We start from the raw sequence: 20,560 nt of genomic DNA, 5'->3' as shown, positions 1-20,560 counted from the left end.
CAAAATATGCAGAACTCATGTATGTTCCTTATTTAGCACCTGTATGCACAGGCAAAACCTCTGATTATTTGGTACTTTATCCCTCTATCCTCCCCTAGAACATCAGATATGAAAAATGATGATGTTGCATGACCTGCTCCGCTACCACAGAGAAACAGGAGGGAAAACAATCTTATCGAGAACCTTTCAGTCCAATGAGGTACTGACTCCACTTCAAATTCCTTCACCTCCAACTGTCTTGCAAGACAGGTAAGAACAAAATTCACACAGAAAAATGATTCCATTAGAAGTATTTGATACCCAATTGCTGTTACTAAAAAGTATTTTTCTAAGGGTTGTATTTTTCTGGCATATTCTTTTCTTTCCATTATAGCCTAATGCTATGGTCTGTCAGTTCTCTGGGAAACGTGATTATAACTGAAAATATATTATGTTGTGGTTTTAAGGCTCAAATATCTCTTGAAATAATTTTCATGAAGAATAAAAATGACATGTATATTGTATTTCCAATTTGGGAAAAAAAAATACATAAGGAGCGTATTTCACAAATGGATCACCAACGTTTATCGTATTCTTCTTTGATCTAGTCCTATTTTGAACTTTTTTTCTAGATTACAGATTGACCTAGAATTACTGAGATAAACTTTAAGATAAACATTTAACGACAGGAAGCCTGCAGTTTGCTTTGGTAGTTATTAACATGTAATAAGAAAGTTTTTGGAACCACTGCATTATTATATTATTTTATGGGCTAGTTAAACTGTTAGCTGGGGGTCAGCATGTGGCAGAATGCCCAGAGCTTTTAAATTTCTGGCAATCTGGATCTTCATGGTGCTCAGTACTAATGCCAAAATTATTCTGGGATCTGCATTTCTATTTTTTTAGATAGGCAACAAATTCAAGGGTTAGATTCAAGTCAGTGTTCTTTGACACGAGATTTTATCTTTGTTGTTAGAATATTTAGTTCTGAGTTTTCATGTAACATACAGAGTTCTGTTTTACTATTGCTGCTGACTTCTACTATTTTTTATGCTCTGAGAAAATTGAATTTCAGGTGCTGTTTAGTTTAGATTACCTCTAGTACAATTCCAGGGACTGAGCTCTGCATTATACTCCTGCTGCATTCCTGTAGCACATCTTCCAGTTAATTTCATCCAGAATGAACCCACTTCATGTCTCCAAGCCAAGGCACTGCAAAATAGAGACCATCACAAGAATCATGTCAGAAGTGCACTCCTGATGCAAATTAAAAGGCCTGTGCCAATGGATCCTATGTAAGCTCACACAGAATTGAGTCCAATTCTATTGCTCTAAGAAAATACTTTCCACAGATCTGGAAGCTGTTGGCAACACACTTTCAGTTGTGTTGGCTTCATGTGCTGATCAAATCAGTTACTGGCTTTACAGGCTCGCAACACTTTATTCATACACTTTGGTTTGTGCTTCATACAACAACAAGAAATTTGAAGGCAAAAATGCAACCTTTCTAAAATAAAAAGGTGCCTGCAAACAGATATTTTGATACCAGAACATTAACTTCTTTTTCTTTCTTCTGCCAGAACAAAAGAGCTAGAAAGCTGTAAGTTGTCTGGCAGCATTCAGAATACATCTAGAATCATGGATTTCAGAAACAGAAAACCTGTATTAAGTCATTGGATATATTGCTGAGATGCTGAATGAGCAGTACTTTGTTCACAGTATCTTCTATAAAAGTCAATCCATCTGAAGTTCCAATTGATATTTTCTGGGCAGAAACACTGTTTCTCTATGTCCTCAAAATCTTTAATATCACTGGATCAATATCAACTATAAATATTTCTTTATGAGAATGAGACTTGGAGACATTTTAAGCTTAACAGAGCCTTGTTTGGGCTGAATGAGCATCAGACTCGGGGATCTGTATGCGCAGTGCTTCATCCTACTGCTTACATAAAATGGCTGTTATGCTAATTAGCAACCTAGAGATAGCAGCCAACAGGGATGATTTATTAGTGTTTCCAATGAGAGTGGTTTAATGAATACAAATACCACAGCCATGCAGATGGGACAGCGTCTGCCTGACTACTCCGAGGAAGTGAAAAGGAAGGTTTAGGAACAATGTAAGAAATGGATGCTGAAGTTCCTTCAGAAATTTAAGCTTTCTGATAATCCTCAGAACATCAGCTTTTTATTTTGGTTCATACTACAACACAAATGCATTGTCCCGTGCATAATGGCAGAATCATAGAATCACAGAATCATTAAGGTTGGAAAAGACCGCTAAAGTCATCTAATCCAAACACCAACCCATCCCCACCATGCCCACTGACCATGTTCCTCAGTGCCACATCTGTACTGTTCTCAAACACCTCCAGGGACAGTGACTCCACCACCTCCTTGGGCAGCCTATTCCAATGCATCACCACTCTTTCTGAGAAGGACTTTTTCCTGATGTCCAACCTGAACCTTCCCTGGCACAAAGGAGCAGCACTGGGTGGCAGCAGCATGGTGCTAACATCCAAGGATGAAACCAAATGACAGGATGGCACTGCTCTGCCAGATTACAGAGAACAAATCACCACACAACAGCAGCAGTGTCCATATCTCATATGTTACCATCTTTCCCCTACAGTTACCTCAGATCTGTTTCAATACACAGGATTCTGCCAGGAAAATGTTGGGATCTAAATGCACTTGGACAAGTTTGTTTGTTTGCTTGTTTTTGTAGCTATTTCTTTTTTCCTTCTTAAAAGTCAAAACTCACAACAAAAGTCAGGATTGTAAAGCTTGTTGAAATACAGCCACATAATAATGCGTCGATTTCTCTTTATATTTTAAAACATGCAGACTCGAGGTTATTATTCTACCTTTGAATCAATATAAGACTAGTCACACTTAGGAGAAACACCTGAAAAACACTGTAAGCCTGAATCCAGCCAGTACATGTAGAGTGGTGCTTCTCCCAGGTATAATTTAATCCAAACATTCGCCCCATCTGATTCCAAATTAATGATCAATATTCCCAAGGATTAATAAGATCTCTGCTTCTTTAGCTGATATACCCTGCTCCATCAGAAATTGTACCCATGCACCTTTATCCGTGCCATACTTTGGAGCACATGGTAGAGAAGTTCAAGCTGGCTGGGAGGAAGTTGCAATATCTGTATGGTTCACCACATCCTGATTCACCATGTCCTGTGTTGTGGTAGCAGAGCAGTGGCTACCCCACAGGCAACAAATGTTTCCTGTCTGCAACCATATCCAAATGCTTCACTCACCCCTCTCTAGGGACTGAGATGTAAGACTCTCAAAAGCACAAACGGCAAGTTCTGAAATCAGTGGGAATTAGATGTTAAAGCTTCCATCTGTGTCCCTGTATATGTTCACTGTCCATATGCCACTCTGTAGTGCTTACTCATGGGACAGTGTAGGAATCTACATGCTGGAAGCTAAGGTTTTGTGAGATGTACATGCTGCATGTATCAGCTTCTTTCTTTCTCTTACTGATCAAAACATAATAGACTTGATTCAACCTTTATTGACAATTGCCAGTCACCACTGTACTTCTAGTGCCAGTTCATCACCCAAAATAAGACTGAGTAACTCAGAACCAAGAAAATAAAGCCACATTTTTATTGTTGGAGCAACCATCACCATTGCTTCTGTAAAAGGATTATTTTGGGGTGTTCTTTCCTTCAGATATGAAGAGTTCAGGGAATCCCTTCATCACTGCAAGCTTTCTGGGGGAACAGAAAGGGAGCATGGAGGAATTGTTCTGCCTGTATTGCCAAAAGACCACAGATCACCATGCACACTTGTGAGAGGACATCGTCATTTTGGTAGTGATGTATTCCCTTGCCCAAGGTAAGCTCAACAAATACTTTTCACAGTCACAATGTTGAAATAAAGGGATTTTAACAAGAATGGACACTTAACGGTTTAGAGAGCAATGTAGACTGAAACATATGAGAAAATATGAGAATTTCAGAAAAAAAGCGTTTTAAATTTTCACCTTTTTCACAAAGCCTGAAATACTGATGTGTGAATATACTGGCACCCACATTATCTCTGCAGAGTATTGTGCTGAAAAACTTAGAATTCCACATTTCCATAATTCCTTTGTTTTGTTTTGCCCATCTGTTGATAATGATTTACTCTTGACTGCTGTCCCAGACATCCTTCCTGACATTAAAAGTGTCTAGTGGCCTAATTTACACTAAAGTTCAGCATCCACAAATCCCAGAGGCATAAAAAATGACAAGTAGATGCACAGCTTTTTCAGAAAGTGATCTGTCTTCATTAGACAAGAGCTGAGGGGTTGAGCTCTGGGGTTTGTTTTCTGACTCAAGGTTCCTTCTCAAACTCTTAGCACACTTTGCTCTTTTGGTGCTAAACGATACAGCTTAGACTGAAGGCTGCCATTCACCCATCATGATGCAGTCAGACCCCATTCAGCAGTGTAGCATCCCCTCTGTGCTGCCATGACCCAGGATCAGACGAGTTCAGGGCCTCTGAGTTCTGAGTTCTGCCTCCTCTGGCCTTGCTCTGTCCAGGCCCTGTCCTTGACTCAAGGGCAGAACAGGAAACCTGATTTTTGCACAGAGGTTTCAGTGGAGATTATAGTAGTACCTATGGGTTGTGGCTTCTAGACTCATTGGACTACTCATTGGCTTCTGGACTTTGGACTTCACCTGGCACATAAAAAGCCTACTAGCTTAGGGCTGACAGAAAATGAAAACACATAATAGCACTTTCCACACCAAGTCATAAACCCCACTCTTCCCTACCAGATCAAACCCCAACCCAGTGCTTTCTGCCTACACTTCAGCTTAGACACAGGGCCCTGTTGACACCACACCTACACATACTCACAGTCTCTTTGGTCCCAAATGGAACTTGAGTCTAGCTCTTCCTTTCTCTCTTCCTGACCTCAGCTTAGCCTTAGCCCAGAAATCTCTGTTGATAAGTCAGATAAGCTGACTATTGCATCTGTCTGGGAAAAAATGTAAACAGGCACTCCAAGGGGCCCAGCCTCAAATGTAATTCATCACCTTGTCAGCCAAATTCCAATCCCAGCTCTGGCCCTACTAACCCAGTGTACCTGCTAGCAAATTTAAAATAACCAGCTGGTCTTTACTTGAGTCAGGCCTTCAGCACTACCTGGTAACCCAACTGTAAGTTAGGGTCATTGTCCCTTACCATCTTTAAGCCCACTTGTATCCTAGATAACCCTGTCTAGACCTCTAAAAAGCCTCTAACTAGAAGGAAGAACAGTTTCTTGATACAATATATGATTCAACGCTCTCACAGCTGAAATTCTGTTTCTCTTTGAGATAGACACACAGTGTATCTTTGCTTCTTCTTCAAGGGGTTCAGAATACATCAGTGTGAAACCAGATCCCACAGCTCCTACTGAGTGTTGGGGTACATGGTCAGGGGCTGTAAGAGCCAAGCTTTCAGAGCTGGAAATACTCAGATTCTCAGAACTTCAGAGTCAAGCATAGGTGCTCAACACCACTCAAAATCTATGCCTGCAGTACTTGGATTTTGAATCCATCAGAGGATTTCTAAACAGGTAGCATCTATGAGTTTTGATATTCTCTGAGGAATTTAGACAAATCCAGATCAGTTGTTTCGGATATTTAGAAGAATATAGGGAATAAGCATTTTGCATTTACATTTTCTCTTTTCACAGAGGCCTTCCTATTGAGCAGTACTATGATGTCACCCTGCTGAAAAAAAGTGATGTGCGTATGAATGATGATCTGTAAGTTTAAACTGTGCTACTCAGCTTGTGAATTTAGTGTACATAACAGCAAATTGAATATTCATTCCACTCTGCTGATATACACATGTGATATGAAATACACATGTAAGACATGAAAACTAAAAGGACACATTCTGTAAAAAGGGACTAGCTCGTAACAAGGAGAGCAGCTGGAACAGAAATTGAGAAGGCAGCATTGGGCCCCTTCTTTTTAGCTCTCTTCAACAAGGGTCTCTGAATTTGTTTTACATGTTGGCCATATTTATCAACCTGTAACACTCAAAAATACCAGCCTTTCTGCTAGCTGGAATTCAGATTAAACTGAATTAACTGCAGTAACCATGACGCCGTGTGTATATATAGACACATAGTAGATATGGAGCTGGACTTCTGCAATACAACATTTTGCCACTTGATGGCACCAGCAAAACATATAAATTTGATCAAACAACTGCAATTTTAGATTAAACTAATTTAAAAATTAAATGTAAACTTATCAAAAGCAGATAATGAAAAATGTTACACCTCTCACATCGATGTTAGTAGGTGAGCATAACAGAAACCTGAAAATAATTCTGCAATGATTTTTCTCAGTTATCTTTCCAAGGCTGTGAGGGGTATTGTTTGACCCTGTTTAGCCTCCCTGCACACGAGTTACCTGCTGCCCATTTTGTGTAGACTTAAAACACTCCAGAAAAGCAGGAGAGCTTACTGTGAACAGGCCACAGAGCTACACAAGGAAAGCTGCCACCCTGCCCTTGTAGCTCGCTGCTGTCTGCAAGCTCCTCTTTTTATTGCCCCATTACAGGACAAGAAGAGGTGAACTCGGTTACCACAGGAGTGCACTGCTTTTTATTGGGACAGACTACGGCCTTTCGCCAGCACTGTGCACATTAACTATATCAGCTGTGCTGCTTTTGCATAATTTGATTACAGCCACAAGGAAGCAGCAAGCTTTCCTGCACACTTCTTCCTACACGTCACCTAGGAACCAAATAGCAAGAACTGGCCAATGCACTTCTGTGACATAATGGAGTACTTTAAAAGCTTTTTTTGAAACCAACTGATTTTGTAGAAAGTTAGCAGAGCTCAGTCCATATACATGCTGTGCACACATCTCAAGTTTGAGATGTACAATTGATGCTGAACCAGGATCACCCACTCTTTAACACCAATCACTTCCACACGTTTCTGCTTCTCTTATGTTGCATAGTCAGGCAGTTGTTTCGGTTTTATTTCCTGACGTGTCCCCAAGAAAACTCCCATCAACTGCAATGGAATAATACCAGGAAACAATGAGCCAATGATGACCTGCTGGTCTTGCTACGTGACATCTGTATTGGTGTCCCTGAAACAGCAGAAGCACTGGTAGGTTACAGAGAACAATTAAAAATTGTCCTCTGGGTAAGGTGGGAGTGTTTTCAGTATTTCCAAGGCTGGCCAGTCTGAAGCACACGTTGGTAAATGATGCCCAGGGACTCAGGAATTTGTTCACTTCACAGCAAGAGATGTCCTCATGCCAGTTCCTCACCACAGTGGATCATCCACATATTCAGGCTAAGACAGAGACCATGGCACATTTCTGGGCATTTGCTTCCTTCAGAGAAAGTAATCAGGGACTGCTCTGACTGTACAGCCTCGTGCTGTCTACATAATGAGGAAGGAGCTGGTAAATAAGCATGCATTAGACTCTGCCCCCATGCATACTGGAATGTGCATAACCTTGGATACAACCTTATTTGATCATTAGCACTGATGTACTTTCTCCACTATTTTGAGCCCACATCTTCATCTGAAACATGCCAGATCTCTAAGAATATGTTACAGTTTACACTTTGCCCTAGTTAGAGCAGTTTTTTTTCCTTTAAGGTTATATTCTCTCTGTCTTTTAAAGACTTAATACATCCTTTAAAATGAAAAATGAAACATATGCCAAACAATTCTACTATGTTCAAAGTTCAAGGTCTTTCAGAGCAAACAGTCTTTCTACTGTCAGAGACTATTAAGCAGTGACAGCCATATGGAATGTTTCCTGAAAAATGCTCACTGAGTGCTGCTCTGCAGGTCTACCTGGGAGCTGTTAATATACAGTTTATTTACCTTATAGCCCTGTGAGGGCTCCTCTGAGCCATTAATGTCTTTTGTGGGAAATGAATTACCAGGCATCTGCAGTAACTCTGTACAATTTCATGAGAGAACTCTGCCTTTGCCTTAAGTTCGCACACTGCAGATCCTTGTACAGTTTTGTATTAGAATGAATCACTTGGTATAGATGTATTTGTTGCGAGTGCATTAGCTCCTGTGTCCTCACAGACAAGTGTAATGAAGAACAGTAGCTGCCTCCTTCCACCTAAAGGTGTTCGGAGTCCTCAAGTTTACATCAAATGCCCGGAAAGGCCTTGAAAAACAGCCTTGAGCCATTGCTAAGAACCTTAGGAACACACACGCACACACACACAGACTGTGGACTGAACATACAGGAACAGATAACACTTTAGGGGACAACAACATCTTGCGCAACACCGGTGGATTTTGGTCTACTAGAAGTCAAGTGGAAGCCTCTCAGACTCAAGTCTGGAAGAATTACTATAACATTCTTCCTTTCCTGTTGGAGCTCCACCTTTCTATATCACCATTCAGGATGAGTGGTTCCAGATCTGATAATCCAGTTCAAAAATTAAAAATATAAGGAACACTCTAAAATATTTCCCACCTTTGAATGTGCATCAAGCCTTCCTTGATGCTACAACAAAGCTTCTCTACATCACGGTACACATGGAATTGCAGCTATCCTTATTTTATTGTTCTGCTTTATGTTCAGATATTACAATGAAGTGTTCTACAAAGGTATTTAAATATTTGTGCAATGATGAAGCCCACAGCAGATTTATTCTCCTTACACAGTGAATGCAACGAAGAACGTAACAATTCACACCGTAACATAACATGAATGGAGAATAAAAGCTAACAATTTTCCTCCATGCCTAAAGCACCAAACAATTTTGTTCTAATTGTAGAAATGGAAAACTAATTATTTGTGGAAACCTCTAAGGATTGCTTTTCTGTAAGGGTGGCTATTTTTGCAGGCTTTCATGTACCAAGACAGGTCATTATAACAGTATACGAATGGTTTTCAAAATCCAACACTTTGTGAAAGTGCTGCTGTGTGTGCTGATCACACATGAAAAGGAAAGCAGATCTTTCATTCAACTTAGCTGAGGTGTGAGTTATGCTGGTATGGTAATTTCTGAGACATAATACATCATGGTCAGTCCCACAGAATCCCAGAACAGATTTTGCAGTGCAGCAGGAATGCTGCACACTGCATCAGAATAACACATGAATAAAACTGATACGGCACTTGGAAGTTTATTTTCACAATAACCATTACAGAGAGGGGGAAAACTGAGCAAGGGTCTGTATTTAACATCTTTAGGCAATAGTGCGTTTCCTCTTTGTTCCTGTGCAACATCTCTTTTTATGGAGATTAGATCAGGGATGAAGCTATCACCTCCTGCTTGGGAATGAGTCCAAGACATCTCCACTGAGAAACATGAGGGGGTTTGGCCAATTTTTGAGCTTCAGGTGAACCATTTTTATTTTTTACTAGTTGATCTGTTAGGTAATGTTCTTTCAGACATTTTCCTATGTTTGTGTTATATCAAACAGTACTATTAAGCAAATTAATTATTTTTTTAATCTTAGCCATTTTTCTGGCTTGGTACAATCACCAAAAGACTCCTCGCTAGACTCAGTGATTAAATTCTTGCCCTTAAAATTTAATGTTTTCCTTTAATTAGATTTTAAAAAATTATTTGAAGCATAAAATAAAGTCTCCAAGGTAAAATATAAGTAGTTTATCAGTATGGAATTAATAAGTGCCTTCCCTGCAAATATAAAAGGATAAGTTTTCTGATTTGCATTACCGATTTGGTTTTACTGATACTGCTTTCGGTCGTTAGTTAATAAAGGATTTATTATGCAGGAGTGTAAATATATTACGCAGTTTTTTTTCCTCACTTCTTTTAAAAAGACATTTTTCAGACCACTTGTTCCAGGCACCATTTCTAACTCCCAGCAATACCAGGCATTCATCATGGAATAAGTTATATCAGTAAGAATATTGTATGCACTGCTTACACATAGTTCTGTCTTTAATATATATTGTTTGCACAGATCCAGATAAAATGTGGAAGGTGCAAATGAACATGAGTCATTTCAACTAACCCATTATTTTTCTTTTTTTACACAGACTTTGTAAGCCACCAAGCAGTTTGGCTAAGTAAGTATATTTCAGCTATTCTGTACCTTGTCTCTTCCTTAATGAAATAAAAAGGCCTTTCTGCCATAATTGTGCAGTGAAAGTCCCTTGGCAGGAAAGCTACTCAACAAGCTCCCTTTCAAATGAAGCATTTAGCGATGTGTTCAGCAGGTTAGCTGTGTTTGCCAGGCACACCCACTCTCCTAACAATACCTATCTTGCTGACTAGCCTATGGTCTAATTGGGTTTTCTTGGCTGTGCTGTTCATGGCCTTTTTACCTGATGTGATGTAAAGAGTTTGAGAGCATCTACCACGAACATTTAAAGGTCTAAGGTATGTATAAAGTGAATTCGTGAGAGAGAAGCCTACAAAGAGCTCAACTTTATAAGACAATTTGTTACTTCATGATACATAGTCTGGGCAATGAATTTTGCTCCCATCTGAGATCAGGTCTTTGCTTTCAGCAGCAACTGGGAGATGGCATTTGCTCTCAGTGAGCTGCTGCATGCAGCTGTGGTAGGGCTTAGAAGAATCCAAATGGGGTACTAGTCTCTCCTACTGGAATAAAGTACAGCTTTCATTTTCCTCAGAAGATTCCTGTTATTTCAGGATTTAAAATACTTTTTGACTAGTCTATCATGAAAAACTGAAAGCTGAAAAGAACAGCCACAGCAGCATGGGAACTCTGTGAAGTCTTGATTCTCAGAATCCCATAAAACTCTCCAGCTCAGCTTCATCTTTCTTACTACCATAAATAAGTGCCTGCTTATATATGAATTTTGACTTCATACACACAAACTCAGTTACTATTAATTTCAATTTCAGCTCTGTGAGAATCAGAAGTTCACATTCCCTTCCCTTAAGCCACATAAAAGTAAATATGACTTGGTATGACTGATTATAAACAAAAGCTGTGGTTCTTTTCTTGCTAAGGAAAGATATAGGCAATAGAAAAGATACTTCTCATTTCTACCTTCTTCAAGCGACTAATGGGAATGTTCTTCGTGCAACACTATATTAAAAGCAAGATTTGCAAGAACCACTGTTTGTATTTGATTTTTTAATGCTAATAAATAGTTGGCTACCAGAGCCACAGAGCTTAGCTGCAGATCTAGCAATGGAACAAAGTGTCCCGGTTTTACATCAATAGCAACCAGGATACCTGGTCCATTAATAACAAGAAATCCTTCTGTAAATATTAATTTATGTCAGTCCCTCTCATCTTCTTCAGGACAGATATCTTCCAGTATCAAAGCACTACCACTGGAGCTCTTTTTTACCGAGCCCCAGGTTTACTTAGAGTAATTACACATGAAGGGCTGAATAAAACCCCAAGCACTGAGAACAGAGTTACTGCCACAGGAAACCACACCCACAGTTAACCATGTCTAGAGGTACAATAGTCTCCTGTACAGCATGGAAGTGTAAAGAATTGAATTCACTGAGTTTTGTGCTCTCTTTCTTCTGCTTTGTATCTTGGCCTCTTTTACAGCTCTGTGTGAACGAGTGGCATGAACGTTTGCTTTACATACTGCAATTGCATCTGAAATCCTTCCCTGTTCCCTTCTAAGGTCAAAATTTCTCAGTCGAGGTTGCACCTGTGAATGGCAGATGAGATTGCTTCTGTTGTGTTGGGTGTTCTTCACTTGTTACTCCCCCACTTCTCTTCACACTGCTCCTCTGGAAAACCTTGCTTTACTTAACCCTTTCACCTTTTGGAGCTTGCAGGAAATCCTTTTATTCTCACAAGTTCTTCAGTCATTTAAAATTTTCCTAGTGGGCACCTGTCTCTGCAGAGCAGTCCTGCCCTGCATCCCATTGAGACCAAAGTAAATTCCCAAATTTTATGATATTCAATATTGTTTGTGATAGACTCACGAGAATTGTTATGTCTGAGAAATTTATTTGTAGATAACTGTAGCTAATAAGAAGGCTATGGTGAAAGAAGCAAATATTTTTATTTGCATTTGGGGTCTGACAGAGGTATCCCAGTTGACTGGGTTCCGTCTTTAAGCATCAGAAAGAAACTGCTGAAAACAGTAGATACTACACTTCAGCATTGGACAACTGTACTTTGGGCTGAGGAGTGATGGTAGTCCATGTACCCAGTTCGGCAAGTTGCAAAAACAGATTGAATGGCTCTCTTCTATAACAGCAGACAACATAGGAGCAAGGCAAGGGAATGATCGCTGTGAAATCATTATAGGGTACAAGCAAGGGGGGATTAGAGAACAAAGATGTCACCTCTGCTTTTTTACTTCTCTCCTAGTTCTTGCAAGCTGCTATATTTCATGCTAAAACTCTGTGAAATGTGAAATAAGAATTCTTTCTTTCTGTTCTTCTCCTGCCAACTGAAACCAATTCAAGACCTCTGAGCCTGCCGTTTCCCACCTCTCATCCCTACCAGACACACATCTCTAGGTATGCCGTGTTCCCGGACTTCAGATCACCTGAGGATCGAGACACTGGAACTGATGCAAGCTGTTGCCAGCCTTTTCATTCTGATATCTCCTGCAAGGCTTTTGATGTGGTTGTTCTAAGGAGTACCAGAGGTAAGACGGTTCTGTGTCGGTTGATCACATATTCAAGAATCTTATTTAGAATTCTGTTTAAGTCTCATGACTCTTTTCTAATGAAGCTTAATGGAGCCAGGATCTGAGAACACAGGTGGTCAAGTTGAGCTTCTTGTGTGCTGATGCAGTCTCAGCTGGGGAATACCTCAGCTCTGAGAGTGATGAGTTAACCTCTGTTTCATGTAAAGACCTTGTAGCCTCAGAAGCTAACAGAACCATTAAAATTAATGTTAATCTCCATGAAAGCAAGACGTATCATCCAGCATATCTGATGGCTTTTGGTAGGTAAATAGTTCTTCACGGTCTGAGGGAACAGCAGATGGAAACAGATGGAAAAAATCTATCAGAGGCTTCAAAAACTAGCAATTTCTGGGCAAAGCCATGCCTGTGCCATATCTTGGCTGAGGACAATAAAATGTACTAAATGATTAAAATCTTTTATTGCTACAGAAATGATACAATGAAGACTAGAATGCCAAAGTAACTTCTTTTTTAAGGAACACAGTGTAAGCCATCATGTTGTGCCAGCATTTTGTCCTGAAAGTGGTTTAAATAATACATTGGATGAAAAGGGAAAGATAACCTTGCTCTTGTTCTGCTGGGGTTTTTTTTGTTTGTTTGTTTGTTTTTTTCTGGGGGCAGCCTACTACATCAGGACTTTGACAGGTACTTTCTTTCGGATGACTTCCCAGACTGCTTGAATGAACCAATCAGCAATACTTGACAGCTGTTGACCACACAGACTCAGGGGAAAGATGGGACAGAAGAAAGCCACCACCTCTCTGTTCTATGGCTCTCCGGAATGGTTTTGGCAATAGCTGTGTGAAACAGAAGCAGCACACACTGGCATGGATAAGAAGCTTTTCTATACAGTAAAGGCTGATAATGTTAAGTAACAGGTCAATTTGCATTAATTAGTTGCCATTCCCAGTCATTGAACTGTACACTGAACTGAACTGGGAACTGCCATTCCCAGAACTGTACACTTACATATATTACTGTGTATACCTTTTTTTTGGGGGGGTTGGGGGGGGAGAGAGGGGCAGAGCCATGCTTATTTATTCAAATCAAAAATTTCTCCATAGAATATTAATGCCAGGAGTGGCTTTCATTAGTCACTTTTCACTGATCATTGTTCAGTTTTAGAAATGCTAATTGCACATGTGGGGGTGGACTTAACAAAGTCTATTTTTGCACAACAGGAGGATCATTGGAGGCCAAGATCTATTTCCAGAAAAGCTAAGTAGGTTCAGAATTACTAGCTAAGGGAACAGGTACTGCTGGCACCTAAGAAACACTTTAATTTCATTTGCTGTTCCCCCCATTTGATATGACTTTCTCTTACATCAGAATGCAAGTGAGAGTTTGATAACTTCCAGAAAGACAGCTGATTAAATACATGAGCTGATCTAACCCTGCTACAGAAAAGTGAAGATGAGTTCTGTCTGCAAATCCATGAAGTCTCTCTATCAAGGTAGAAAAGACATTAGAGGTGGCTCCAGAAAAAACATCTGCAATCAGCACAACTGTCTACAGTGTGACCAAACATCTACAGATTAAAATGCAGATCCATCTGTCATTCTGACCAATGGTTACCATTGCAGGTAACCCATACAGGCATGAAGTTGTCAGCATTCCCTTTGATTCCTTGAAGGAGGCTTTGTGCTGTAGAAGACAGCATGCATGCTTGCAAGTATGTCATTCATAGAGCAAAGAGAAGAATGTCTTTTTTTTTTCCCCTTTTAAATCAAATTGCCATATATCCTTCAGGGAGGAAAAAATGTTACATAGGGAGATACTGCACTGTTCCAAATACTTTCAGGTCATTAACTGAGCATCACAATGAGGAAGAGCGCAAGGCTTTCACCCACCTCAGCAACATATAAAGATCAGCAGCTAGCTGGTTGTCTTGTGACTGAAGTCCTTCAAGTGTTGACTAATTCTCCTAGGTTCTAGCTTTACAGAACCTAGCATTACAGCTTTGGAGATAAGAACAAGATCTAATAGTAGCTGATGATGATGCATTCAGGGTTGCAGGAGGTGGGGGGAGCCTTTGGATCAGAGAATAAGATTACACTTTGCAGTCCATAAGAGAAATAGGTCTGAGCAGTAGTTTTTGTTCCTCCATACCTTTACAAAAGTCCTGTAATACTGGCAGGGTGTTATACAGACTCTATTTTCATATCCTGAAGGAAACAGACGTCTTTTTTTGAATGGACTCCAACCTTGCTTTTCTCAGCTATAATGATGGGGACTATCCTGATCCGTGAAACAGAAGAGTGAAATTCTTTGTGAATGATTGTGATTCTACTATTCTTCAGCCCAGTTAAACAGTGGTTCTCTTCCTAGAGGGATGTAGCCTGAAGTTTGTTGACAGATCAAAGTCATGAAGAATGTAGGAAAAGGTAGTGGTAAACAACGAAAGCTGTAGACAAGGTCTTTGTAGACACAGTCTTAGGGATGCAAAAGGGGAAGTTCAAAGTGGCAGTCCATTTTCAGGCAGGCTGTTATTGTGACTACAAAATAAAGCTCATACAGCTTGCAATGTTCTGCCTTCGTGTGAGTTGAAGAGAAGTTGATTCCAAGTTCTTTGAACAGAATTCAGCTGAGTCATGTGTCTGTTAAATGTTCCCACTTCAGTCATAATACTGGAAAAAAGATTTGCTTTAGAATTTCTAAACAGATTATGTTGGGGCGGGTGGGATGCTTTAAAGCTTTAAAACATTTTATCCACACTTTTGGCATATAGCTTACCTATTTCTTCTTATCCTTTAGCTTCCTAAATTCTCTGAAGAAAAGGATCAAATATACTATCCAAATCCATCAAAAATTGTGGCCCCTAATTCCACTTTTAGAGAGTTAGAACATAAGGTCTCTTCAAGAACAACCAATATACTACAAAACATTGAAAGAGCTCAGTGGATCACAACATACAATCGAAACTTCACAGGTAAGCATTTTGTTGTTGTTGCTAATTTACTCGGGATAGCAATTAAAGGCCACAAGATGTTATCCCCTAGTTCTCTCAAAGATACTCACTTTTTGTAATTTAGCAACCAAGGTCACATAAACTGTAAATGATCTGATGTTTTTCAGAGAGACTGAGCACTAATTCTCATTTTCCTAACTAATAAAAAATGCATGACAGTAAAATATGTCTCCATTAAGGAAGAGGTCCTATGAATCCCCTTATCCTGGATGATTACTACATGAAAGCAGTTGGCAGATTAACTGGAGAACTCAGTACAGATGTGGAACTTGTAAGTACAGCATTTACTAAGAATCAGATGCTTTCCCCACTATTAATATTGACAAGAGTATTACCAGATCCAACTGTAAGAACAAAGCGTTCCCTTTCACACCACTTAAATGCAAGGCAAGACTCATTCTAAAAGAAAGGCAAAAGTTCAGTATACAAAATCCTTCCTGACATAGCTGCTTGTTAGAACATTTGTGACAGGTTAGTGACTTGTTCAGGGCTTGGGGTGCTGGTGTCGGGTTATTGCGATCATCTGCTTATTTTTTATCTTATCATATAAAGTTGCTACCAACTCAAAAGGCTTTTTGCCTGGGAAATACAAGTAACAGCCTACATAAAAGGAGTTGGCAGCTCTCTAAATGGTGCGGTCTTGCAAAAACTGAAATACACTTGCTAGACATTAAGCTGGTGTTAATCAGCACAGCTGCACTGAACTCATCAGCTTAATGACTTTATTGCCCGTTGCTTTATTTGGTAAGTGACCTACTACCATTGCAGACTGTTGTGTCCTTGTTAATTATACCAGTTTAAGTCTGGAAGAGGTTCTGTGATTCATCCTCCTTCATTTATGTGAGTGGTTTGCCCTTCTTCCCTAATGGTGCATCCGTAATATTACCAAATTGCATTTTAATGCAAATACTTACTCTAAAGAATATACAAGCTCAACTGGAAAACTCTATCCTTATTACCTTCAACAGTGTTTGTATTTAGTGTGACCTGTGGGAAAGTAAAAAGACACTGCATACAAAGCATGACATGATACACAGGAGTAGTAAATCAAGTTGAGCTGCTTCTTGCTAATGCATCCTTACCTGTAATGGCTTAAGACCTGTCAGTGACACCTGCACACTGTCATGTCCAGTACATACACAGGTGTAATTGATTGGAACTGACCAAGCAAGTCTACAGGTAGAACAGGTTCCTGCTCACACTTTCACAGTATTGCTGGTTTTACAGCACTTGCAGTTTCAGACTTCTCTGCCTGTAATGCCTGCAGATATGACTGCACAGTTACACAAGAAGTAAAGAAGTCAAATGCAGTCTTTTTTTTTTTTTTTTTTTTTTTTTTTTACTTATAGTCCAAAAATGGCCCTGGGTAGAAATACCCCAAACTGTCATGCTTTTTACTACTGGATTTTATATATATATATATATATATATATATATATATATATACATATTTAAATCAAAGAAATGAAATCTTCTTCAAAAGGGTATTTACAAGTTGTTGATAACTGAATCACTGCATCTGAAATGGAAACACCGTCTGCCTTTTTCTCTAACATGATGAAGAAACAAATGTTTTGCTTTGTGACTATGAACACTTCAAAGAACCATTTCAATAGCTCATCTCTGGAAATGAAAATCCAAAGTCGCAGCGTACATCAATTCAAAACAGAGCAGTTTTATTGCCCTCTGTCTTCCAAAGTGTGATTGGTAGAAACCTACCTTGTGCCATGCTGATTTATCTAAAAAACATTATCCTATTTCAAAGATGCATACACTAAATATCAAACACTCAGAATGTTCAGCATGGAAACTGCTGATGTCCACTCCCTGGGAACATGACACAAAGGTGTTCTGTTATACAATGTGGCTTTGAGTTCGTTACTGTCTGAAGCTTCAACACAATAAATGACGAATACACGGTAACAGTATTCAAGCAGTGGGTCAAACTGTGGTTGAGAGAGCTAAAAAGCTGCCTGCCAGCCAACAATCCTCAGTCCCACTACCAACACTTCCCCCAGAAAGTTAAAAATGTGCTACTGCAAGTCACTGTTCATGTTACGGAACTACTTACAAAACCAAAAATTGGAAGACAATTGCTTATAGAGAAACAGAGATGAAGGCACAAGACCTTTATAACCCTTTGTTAAAGGGGTTAAGGGGTGTTAAAGCAGAATATTTTGTCTTTTCCAAAGCAAAAAGACCAACTCCAACCCACCTAAGCAGCAGGGCCGTTACAAATGCTTGGGCTGCTTCCCTTTGCCAGCATGTGTTTTGCATACTGTCAGAATGAAGAAGTGGCCAAGAGTGCTGTGGCACTCACAGCAGGCCCCCATGTTACAGCAAGCCCCCATGTTACAGGCATCACGCTTCCCGTATGTCCCACAGTGTGGGGCGGGAAAGACAGACTGAAATAATTTTGCTAGTCACAGACAGCAGTTGCACCAATTGCTGCTAAAATGCTCAGATTACAGTGTTAATTCTGTTCCTTCTTCCCTTAGAAAGAAACATTCATGTCTAGTCCCTCACAAGTGAGGCCGCTTGGAGGGCACACGGCGCGTTTACTGCAAGGCCGACATCCCTGTGAATCTGTTCTGCAGGAACAGCACTGCTGCCACGAGCGGGCCAAACCACCTCAGGTATCCCACCAGAAGAACCACTATCTGGATGCAGGGCTGCCAATAAGCAGATTTCAGAAAATCATTAATAGAAAGCAAGCGGAAGCACTGTACCAGGGGCAGTTTTCAGGAAGGCCGGAACTTCAGTCCCTTCCAGAGTCTGCGCATTCTCTTTCCTGTGAAGATTTAAAGCCCAAACATTTGGACCAACATACAATATGGGCAAACCCACTTAGTAAGACGGTCTTGCCGCAGGATGGAAACAGGGAGGAAAGCAAAATTGTATTGCACAAGCTCTGGAACCAAGAAGCAAGTCAGCCTGCATGGAGACCAGAGGACAGACTAGGAGAGGTGGCACTGCCAGAGTGGGTCCCTGGCTCTGAGGTTGCTCAGCACCAAACAGTGCTGCTGGAGCTGCAGCATTCCTTCTCAAAGACAGCAGCACAAAAATGTTTTCATGATTCTATCAACGGAGAGACAAAAGACCTCAGAGATAACATTAATAAGGGAAGGAGACATGAATTCTATGGTTTCAATGCTTTTTATTTCCATAACTGACACATTCATTGGTATTTTAAAAATAGTAACAAATAAAGAAGCACTTCAATACAACCTGCCTATTCTTTTGTGCTGCTTGTGGCAAACATGGAGTTTATTTTCTTCATAGTGCCTTGTATGGTGCTATGCTTTGGATTTGTGATGAGAATGGTGTTGACAATGTGCCAGTGTTTTAGCTGTTTCTGTGTAGTGCTTAGACAGAATCAAGGACATTTCTGCAAGTGAGCAAGCTGGCAGTGTGCAAGTTGATGGGAGGGGACACGGCCAGCACAGCTACCCCTAATGGACCAAGGGAATATTCCACACCATGTGTCATCATGTTCAGCAATAACAGCTTGGGGGAAAAGGAGGAAAGGGGTATATTCAGACTTGTGCTGTGTCTTCCCAAGAAACCACTATATGTGATGAAGTTCTGCTCTCATGGAAATGGCTGAACATCTGCCTATTGGTGGAAAATAGTGAATTAATTTTGCTTTGCTTGCTTGTGCAGCTTTTGTTTGACCTATTAAATAGTATTTGTCTCAACCCATGAGTTTTTTCACTATTGCCTTTCTGAAAGTGAATGAGCAGCTGTGTTGCTTGGCTGTCTACCAGGGTTAAATCACAACACTTCATTTTGGTGCCCAGAATAAGGGTCAAAGGGTTCAAGATAATGACAGATTGCAGTATGCTAGACTAAATGTATAGCTCTTATAGCTATTTATCTGCTAATTGGCAGGCTCCTGTGCTGGACACAGGGCCTGCTTACCAGAAGGAATCAGATTATCAGACAACGCTCAAGGATATTTTATTCTTCTTTTAACTGTAGCTTTCCAGTAAACTGTATCAGACTCCACAACAGCATGAGACTAAGATTAAACTTTCAGTCCTTTGTACACCTGAAACTTCTCATAGCAGGATAGCCTTTCTCTCTCCCTTAGTGCCTCACAGCTGTATCAACAGCTCTACAAAATTCACAAAATAAGAAGAGTAGATACAAAAAGAGATTTAAGTTCTGCTTTATCTGCTGAGATCAAATCCTTCAATAGCTACTTTGTACCCTTGGGTACATAAAATACTTTTACGTACATACCCAAAATTTATCTTCATAGCTTAGGTATATGATAATACAGCAACAATTCTTTTTAATATCTTTACTCTTTAATATCTTCATCAGTGACAATGACAGTGGGGTCCAGTGCATCCTCGGCAAGTTTGCAGATGACACCAAACTGTGAGGCGTGGCTGACACACCAGAGGGACAGGATGCCATCCAGAGAGACCTAGACAGGCTCGAGCAGTGGGCCCAGGTGAACCTCATGATGTTCAACAAACCCAACTGCAAGGTCTTGTACCTGGGCCAAAGCAACTCCCGCTACCAATACCAATACAAGCTGGGTGATGAAAGGATTGAGTGCAGCCTACCGAAAAAAGACCTGAGGGTAATGGTGGATGGCATCTGGACATGAGCCAGCAATGTGACTTTGCAGCCCAGATGGCCAACTGGGCTGTATCAAATGGGCATGGCCAGCAGGGTGAGAGAGGAGATCATATCTGTCTGCTCTGTGCTGGTGAGACCTCACCTGGAGTACTGTGTTCAGATGTGGAGCTCTTAGTACAAGAGAAACATAGATCTGTTGGAGCATGTCCAGACAAGGGCCACAAAACTGATCCAAGGGATGGAACACCTCCCCTATGAGAACAGGCTGAAAAAGCTGGGGCTGTTCAGCCTTCAGAAGAGAAGGCTCCAAGATGACATGATAGTGGCCTTTCAGTATCTGAAGAGGAGCTACAGGGAAGAAGGGGACAGACTCTTCAGCAGCGTTTGTAGTGATAGA

The 20,560-nt window shown here is 40.3% G+C and overlaps 1 protein-coding gene and 1 long non-coding RNA gene across 3 annotated transcripts in view; one reads left to right on the top strand and one right to left on the bottom strand.

The window, feature by feature from the left end:
- LOC128085768 (uncharacterized) overlaps window positions 1-20,560 on the bottom strand; it is a 195,143-nt gene that overhangs the window by 171,640 nt on the left and 2,943 nt on the right. For both annotated transcript variants that reach the window (XR_008209082.1, XR_008209083.1), the window contains exon 2: window positions 1,076-1,191. This is a non-coding gene — a long non-coding RNA (uncharacterized LOC128085768). The remainder of the gene's footprint in view (window positions 1-1,075; window positions 1,192-20,560) is intronic.
- Window positions 116-18,906, top strand: CUNH7orf31 (chromosome unknown C7orf31 homolog). The gene is made up of 9 exons (XM_052693564.1): window positions 116-249; window positions 3,679-3,843; window positions 5,675-5,746; window positions 9,999-10,028; window positions 12,376-12,560; window positions 14,186-14,276; window positions 15,431-15,531; window positions 15,750-15,841; window positions 18,069-18,906. The coding sequence occupies exons 1-9, from the start codon at window positions 116-118 to the stop codon at window positions 18,741-18,743; spliced, it is 1,545 nt and encodes a 514-aa protein (XP_052549524.1). The 3' UTR covers window positions 18,744-18,906.

Source organism: Tympanuchus pallidicinctus, unplaced genomic scaffold (genome assembly GCF_026119805.1).
Source record: "Tympanuchus pallidicinctus isolate F22 unplaced genomic scaffold, pur_lepc_1.0 scaffold3, whole genome shotgun sequence".
Lineage (NCBI taxonomy): Eukaryota > Metazoa > Chordata > Aves > Galliformes > Phasianidae > Tympanuchus > Tympanuchus pallidicinctus.
The sequence above is the reverse complement of the archived record's forward strand: the minus strand, read 5'-3'. Positions and strand labels throughout refer to the sequence as shown.